General features: G+C 28.9%; 1 protein-coding gene across 1 annotated transcript; it reads left to right on the forward strand.

Moving 5' to 3' along the window:
• Positions 1-6,522: 6,522 nt before the first annotated feature.
• On the forward strand, positions 6,523-7,327 carry LOC106768848. The gene has a single exon (XM_014654210.2). It carries the CDS (start codon positions 6,599-6,601, stop codon positions 7,103-7,105), a length of 507 nt encoding a protein of 168 aa, XP_014509696.1. The 5' UTR covers positions 6,523-6,598; the 3' UTR covers positions 7,106-7,327.
• Positions 7,328-8,256: the final 929 nt, after the last annotated feature.

An 8,256-nucleotide genomic window follows, 5' to 3' on the forward strand; every position in this document is an offset into this window, starting at 1 on the left:
TTGACAGAGGCTTTGTGATTACAACTCATGTTCCTACAGAACTTCAAATAGCAGATATTTTTACAAAAGGGCTTCCTCTAGGTAGATTTCAAGATCTTGTAGGCAAATTGGGAATGATTGATATTCATTTACTAACTTGAGGGGGAGTGTTGTAATTAGAGAAGATTTATTTAGAATCTTCCTAATTAGAGAAAGTAGATATACAATCTTTTATTTTATTTTGTTTCCTAGTTTCTCTATTTCCCTTTTTAGGAGAATTAGATTGTTACATATAGAGGATATGAGAATGTATTTTCAACCACTTCTAAATAATAAATTTCAATATTATTTTCTACTCAACGTTTGATGAAAGCATTCAGAGAGTGTTTTAATAACTTGATAGACACATTGATAAGAAGTTTCCATAAGATCAGTGTCTAATGAATATAGTCAGACTCAAATTTAAATTGATAAATGCATTATTAATAGGCAACTCATTTGTCAACTTAAAGAGTTAGAAGTGAAAAATATTTACTCTAGGTGTTTGTATATTGGTTCATTTAAAAACACATATTAGGTCCAATTCTTAATTAATATGATCAAGTTTCACTACGTTGCAAAAATACAATGTGTGTATTTTTTGAAACCCTATTACTAATTGTTAAAACTAGGTACTATTTGGACTGCATCAACTCTTAACTAATATAGGATATTTTTTAGAATGCAACACTTCTTAGCTAAGACTGAGTATTCTTTGGAATACAACGAGTCTTAACTAAGATTAGTATTCTTTTTAACATAATCACTCCTAGATAAATAACTTTCTTTTACAATCTAAGTTATCACAGGTTTGCTAAAAAAGGATAACACCCTAAGATAAATACAAGATCAATATCACTTTTTAGTTTACTACTTGTTATAAAAGTAGCCATTATATCTCAAGACAAGAGGAGGATGAATTGGATTTTAAAAACTTTTTTAAATCTTTGAATATCTCTGAATCTTAAAATCAATAATAAAAAATGTTTGAATAAACTAAGAAAGATGAAAGAAAGATCAAAACAAACAAAGATTTATATTGGTTCAACTCTTCATAAGCCTACATCTAGTCTTCCCTTAAGAACCTTAGTTGAGGGCAATCCACTAATCAAGATTTGAGTACAAAAATACAATGATGCTCTCAATTGTTATCCTCACACCACTCAAATCTGAAAACAACAATACTAGAGAGTATAAACTCACTCTCAATCAATACAAGAGATTATTCACTCAATCTTTAACAACACAAGAGAGTAAACACTCACTCTCAAACTTGGCCTACCCAACACAGGTATCAAAACAAATCAAATGTGTAAGAACCTGATTGTATAACACTCCTCTGATGCAGAAAGATAGAACATATGAAGTCCAATGTATCTTGAATGAATTCTTGATTGCTTGATCACCAATGAAGTTTCAAATCCTCTAAGAATACTTCTTGAGAAAGCTTGTACTCAAAACTAAAAAAAAATGTTAGTATATGTCAATCAAAACGTTAAAGAGTTAGGTCTTAAGTTTGGTTTATATAGAAAAACCAGATCTTGTTGCAGTTTAATTAATTATGTTAATATTGTAATCGATTAGGCTTTTCTTTTTGTTTTAATCGATTATGTCACTTATATAATCAATTACTTTGACATTTATGCTTATAATTGCTTCTTTCAACTAACCTAATAGAATAGGTTATTTGTATAATGGATTAGACCTTTGTTTTTGTTTTAATCAATTATTTAACTTATATAATCGATTATTTTACCACTATGTCTTATTTGTCTTCCATTTGCCTTCTCTAACAGATTATGTTATCTGTATAACAGATTATGCCTTTCTTTTTGTTTTAATCGATTATGTAACTAATGTAATCGATAATAATAGAGTATTTTGCCCTTGTTTTGTATTCTAAGTGTTCTGGCTTAATATAATGGATTATATTACTAATGTAATCAATTAATACTACCAGAAGACTAGATTCTTTTCTTAATCTGTTTAGGCCCATTTCATTAATCATTTCACGATTAATACATCTAGCACAAACATGTTAATGATTTAAACACTTGTTATGTCATTTTGTTGTGCAAAATTGATTAAAACCATTTCTAATCATTTTAAACCATTAATCAAAAGCTAATATATTTGGAGTCTAGGCTCTCCCTATCAACACTACTAAATAGAACAATGTTCTTTTTCACAAACTATGACTCGAGGATTTCTTAATGTATGAGAAGTATTAGTTTTGTCCACCTTTCCCTTTTCAAAGGAATCTTGTATTTATATATGGTGAGAACAAAGAGTCGCAAGAATCCATTCTAACTATTATGAACATTGGAGAAGTTCTTCTTCAAGCATATGCATATCCGCATGCAAGAAGAAATGCAATAAATTCTCTTTATGTGAGGTTAATTACATATATTTTTTTCGAGCAACATTTTGATGCATAACTAAAATTTATCATACCTAGGTCATATAGTTTCTATATAATTGGAGTAAAAAGATATATCAAATGAGGTTGATGATCTTTTGGGGAATTGATATTAGGTCTTTCCAAAATGATTGTTGGCACGAAGCATCTTTATTGTATTCTTTAAAATATCTTTGACGAATACAAGTCTTGGAAAATCTTCTTATAAAATAAATAAATAAATAATTATTTTAATATGGAATAAGCATTTTTTAATAATAGAATTTTACCATGAAATGTTTAAAGTGTCTGTATCGTTTATCCAAAAAGTATGTAAATTGTTGTGTTTGTAAACTAACTAAGCACGTACATTTATCACGATCAAATACTAAAATATTACACTATTTTTTAGTTTGACAACAATTTAAAAATGATATGTAAAGAAAAAGGCAACAGTTTTCTAACATTGGAGCATGTAGTTATGGTTGTTGCTCAAAGGCAACAATTTTTTTCCTAAAGCTGCAAGTGGTTGAAAATCATTATTTTAGGCAATGATTATTCAGTTGTTGTGTTTACATTTAGAACATAATTATTTCAACAATTATCTCACAAATTATTAAACTCTTTAAACGTGACTTAGTTCACCAAGCCTACAAAACGAGATAATTATGTAACAAACTCTCCATGAACAATTACCTCGTCGGAAATCAAACTCATGAGCTCAATTCTAATATCAATTATTAGATCAAGCGTTTATCACTTGACTAAAAATTATAGCTGATAGTCAATGTTTCTCCTGAAAAATGTAGTAGTCCAAGTGTCATAATTTGAATGTGAGTTTGTTCATTGACCTCTGTTACAAGATAATTAATACATCTTATAACGATTTAATTATTATTGAGTCATGTAACCTGAAATATTTAAAATTAAATTAATCAAATTTTTTAATATGTGTCACTTTTAAATAGTGATCTAACTATCTAAGTTTTAACAATTTTCTGTAACTATCCACATTTTCTAACGTATTGTTTAAAACAAATAGGCAATATTTTTGCTATACATTTTAAATTAAAGACAAACAAAATTGAGTATATAACTAATAACAAAAAGTTATCGTTTATTCTTATTTTAGACCATGATTTTTGATTCATTGTGTAAAGGTTTGAAAAAGATTCACGACTATAACTAAGGTTTAAATCCTCTTTTGGTCTCTAAGTTAAGTTCTGATGTTCAGTTTAGTCCCTACTTTTAAAAATGTTAACCTTTAGTCCCTATGATATGAAAAATGTATCGAATCAGTATCCAATATTTTATGATTTGTTAACGGAAGGTGTTATGAACAACAAATCACTTAATGAAAAACTTGTGATTTGTTAACTAATAGGACTGATTTGATACATTTTTTATATTATAAGGACTAAAGGTTGACATTTTTGAAAACGGAGACTAAACTGAACATCAAAACTTAACTTAAGGACCAAAAAAGGGTTTAAACCTATAACTAAAAGCTAGACTTAATATTTTTTTTTAATTATCTTCTTCGCAGTTTTGTAAACAAGACGTATATCTTCAAAAATGATTTTGTTATATAAAATTTAAATTCATAATTTGAATTCAAGTAATCTGAAACTAAGTTATTAGAAGGTAATGTAAATATACTACGTGTAGGGGCAGATTGAAAAGTTTGCATTGCAACATGCTCTCAAGAATAAACTCTTGGCTAAGTCTTACTTTTTTTTTCAAATAAGTATTATATAAGACAAAATTAGACACTGATTCTTCTTTTTATAACACCAATTATTAAACTACTTATAACAAGTCTTCTAATTTTTTAAAGACGTTGCAACAAAAGCAGACTTTTAAATGTAGTAGGTCATGTTAGACTTTTAGATCAATATTTTAAAATATGCATGACAAGTAAATATGTTTGATCCGAAATTTATTTATTTATTTTAAGAAATAGCAAATCAGAATCTATTTGTTGGAATTTTTGTGAGGATCAGAAAAAATGTTAGAAAGATTGGACACGTATGAATCATGAGAATTATATATAAAATTTCATTATCTTCAAATATAAATACTAAAACAATGAATTTCTGAGATTGCTGTTTTTTTTTTATATAGTTTGAAAATTTCCCAAATAAAAATATGATTCCATTTTCTTATTTTTCTTGGTTTAAACTCTTGAGTAGCCCCAATGCACAGTTATGGAAGCATAGTGGTTAATTTGAATATTTTAGGAGAAACACCGAATTGCACGCTGGCGAAATATTCAACTGGTTGGTGAGAACCATCTCTATTTTGGTTGGCAATGCCATGGTGCATTTGGCACGCCTCATTAACTATCACAGCCTAAATCAGTAGCCATCTTTCAACAACAAAATCCATTGCTCACAAATCTTACCCGTAAAAAGAACCCAAAAACACGTTTTTGCCACTCTAGACCAACATCCTTTACTTGCTTTACACTTTTTTAAAAGGGTAATGATACATAGACAACATTTTTTGATAACATTTGAACATCATCATACATGTTATTGTGTGATTGGTCCAAATGACACAGTAACACCACCATGAATCAATCACACAATGATACGTATGATAATGTTCAAATGTTGTCAAAAAATATTGTCTAAAAGTATATTTATCTTTTTTAAAATCCAAATTAATCAAAATATTACATTCTGTAAAATTAAAAATGGTAAATAACATATAATGAAAAATATTCATAAATGAAGAACACAGAGTAGCCTCTTGTAGAATCCAAAACAAGCAATTAAAAAACCCAATTTTGACAAATTAGAAAACAGACCAGTAAATCTATACCTGTTTTACCATGTCTAATAAGTTAGACCCATATCACGTTATTATTGTTTAGAAAATATTTTTTTAACAATTTTTTTATAACAGTTCATGAGATAATTAATCTGTGATTGATCTGTTTTAAATATATAAATAATAAAATAATATATCAAAAGATTATTAAGAAAATTGTTAATGTATCATATTAGGTCTCAAACTACCCCTTTGAAAGATCTCTCAATACTCTTTTACTAACTTGCCTGATTTTAACCATGAGCAATATACACCTTTGCAATGTGGGGACACATATACAAGAGACATGGAATGTAACACAACACAACCTATAAAGATTGAAGAAGTTGTTGTCTTAGATTCCCAGTGGTTCAATGTCCCTTTCATGGTTTAAATGGTCAACACCAAATTGGAAAATAACTACCATACAATCTACTTCTTCCTATCAATCCGGCGATAATAAACATCCCTTGGCTACCCTTAAAGGTCTAGCCTTCTACTTATGTACATTCTAGAAATTACATCACATCTTTACACCCATTCTTACATTCATTTCATCAACCTTTAATCATTAAGGAAGGACAATTATGCATCATGTACCCTCTTACATAATTATGGAAATATTTTTTTCTCCTTTTGTCATTTTCTCACTCTCACTTTACCTTCCTTTCTTACATCTTATTTTCATAATAATAAACTAGGCACCCTTTGCCCTGCCCTACCTCACTGTGGCCAAGATCTTTCTTGAAAATGTAACTTAGCATGCACACAATTTGTGTTCAAATATCGATTAAAAATATAACAATTTTACATTATTATATAAATTATAAATTGACTTTTTCTTATAATATGTTTCTCCTAATTTACTATATCAAATACTTGGTTTATGGAAATAACTTGATTTATTATTCTATTCCCATATGACTGTTTAGAATATCGAAAAATATATTTTAACACTAATTTTTGGACACCATTTTGACACTGCACACGTGTTAAAATGTGGTTGGATGATTTCAAATATAAAAAAATCTTTGATTTTTCTCTTCAAATATATCCTTGTCTCATTTTTTTTAATTGAAAATCGTCCAATCACATTTTGACACGTATAGAGTGTTAAAATGGTATCATTTATGGTGTTAAAATATCATTTTCCTTATAATATTATCCAAATAAATAAGGAATTGTATATTACTATGATGTCTTTAATGATTTGTGAGTTGTTGTGAATAAGAAAGTGCATGATTTTTTAGCAGTTGAACTAAAAGCCTCTTGTAAACAACTGAGAGGCCCACCTCGAAAACCTACCCAAAAACACACCTTTTTCCACCACTCTCTAATATTGTATACAAAGTGGTGATTAGCCAAACCATGGATACAGAGGAATTCAGTTTCCCTAGAATCAGTGATACTTGTTCACACAACATTGATTCTCCTCCTCTGTGGAATCTGTCACCAGCAGCTTCTCCGAATCCCTACCATGGAAACACAAGAAGAGAGAATGATTGCTTTGGAGCAGCAAAACTAGTGGCTGAGGTTCACAGGAAGAGCTTTTCTTGTGTGGAGAATAGAAGGAAAAGAAATGGATTTGAAGATGAGGAAGAGGAAGAAGAAGAAGAGGAGAAAATGGACTTGTTGTGGGAGGATTTCAATGAGGAATTGTACTCCACAACAACAACAACAGGCTCTGCTACCTCTTCTTCAAGGGAAGTTGTTGAATTTAGAAGTGCTCATGAATTAACTCTTGCAAAAACCACTCAAAATTCTCTTCTTCATCCCACCAAGAATAAACCAGCCATGGTGGTCATTGTGAAGATCTTCAAGAAACTTTTCTCCATTCATAATTCTCATGGCAGATCAAGAAAAGCAGTGAGATAGAGCAATTGGGGTTTCTGTTGGTATCATATCATTGACTTAGGAATATCTCATGAACCTTCTTCTTTCTACTCAGTTCATTACAGTCTGTCATATAACTGATAAATTTTCTTGTTTTTATTCAGTTCATTACAGTCTGTCTTATCCTTCCATGTTCATGTACATGTAAATTGTGAATATTAATTATAGAGTTTTTTTTTTTCTTCATTCATTATTACAATCATTGTGTTGTTTTTCTGTTAATGTACCTTAAGATTTTGACAAAGGAATGATGCTAAGTAATAGCCTAGATGTAGGACCAAAAACATGAAAGTCTCTGCTTTTTGACAGTAAAATGATAAATAAATGTTAACTTTAGGTAAGTGACCATGTTTAGGTTCAGGAAATAGCAGCTTCTAATAATTAGATAATCATTTTTTTAACAATAACTTGGTATTCATAATATAATGAATTAGAAAAGGAGACTCACTAAGAGAAACAAATCAAATTCTCAAACTGATGAATATTTTAAGCCAAATGTTAGTGACTGCATCAGAAAAAATAGCACTATACTTTCAAAGCTAGTCATCAGTAGAATCAATTAGTACATCCATAATATATAATAATCATAGAAAAAGTGCTTTTAAACTTTTCTCCTCATATAATATGAAACTGAAACAAAAAGCTTTTTTTCTGTTCTAATTTCTGGACAGAAAATAAGCAATTTAAAACAGTTTATTTATGTGTGGGAATTTTATAGTGTAATGAAATAGAGAGGTGATTCATGTTAAACAATAAGTTCCAATAATAAAACTATGATCGTTAATGTAAGGTTTTATCCAAAAAGTTGTCCTTCAATTTAAGTAAGCATCTTCAAATAAATTATTTCTCTTTTATTATACATAATTCAAAATGGCTTTCTGCATTATTTATGGCTTTTACTAAGTATTTTCTGGTATTGTATTCTGCTTGTTGCATCATTTGTGATTTTTTATTTTATTTTCTTCTACCTTTTTATTTTGGCTTGATTTGTAGTTGTTCATGACTCAGTTCATGTCATAAAAGGTAAAAATATTGATACATTTTTTGAAAAGAAGTTGAGGACAGAAAATTGACTGTTTTTTTCTGATGAAATTTGACAAATGTTATCATAAATGGATTAATCATTGACAATC

This window comes from Vigna radiata, chromosome 1, assembly GCF_000741045.1.
Source record: "Vigna radiata var. radiata cultivar VC1973A chromosome 1, Vradiata_ver6, whole genome shotgun sequence".
In the NCBI taxonomy this organism is placed as follows: Eukaryota; Viridiplantae; Streptophyta; class Magnoliopsida; order Fabales; family Fabaceae; genus Vigna; species Vigna radiata.

Bases quoted from the DNA above. Each gene is read 5' to 3' on its own strand.
- LOC106768848 (XM_014654210.2), top strand. From the start codon at position 6,599: ATGGATACAGAGGAATTCAGTTTCCCTAGAATCAGTGATACTTGTTCA.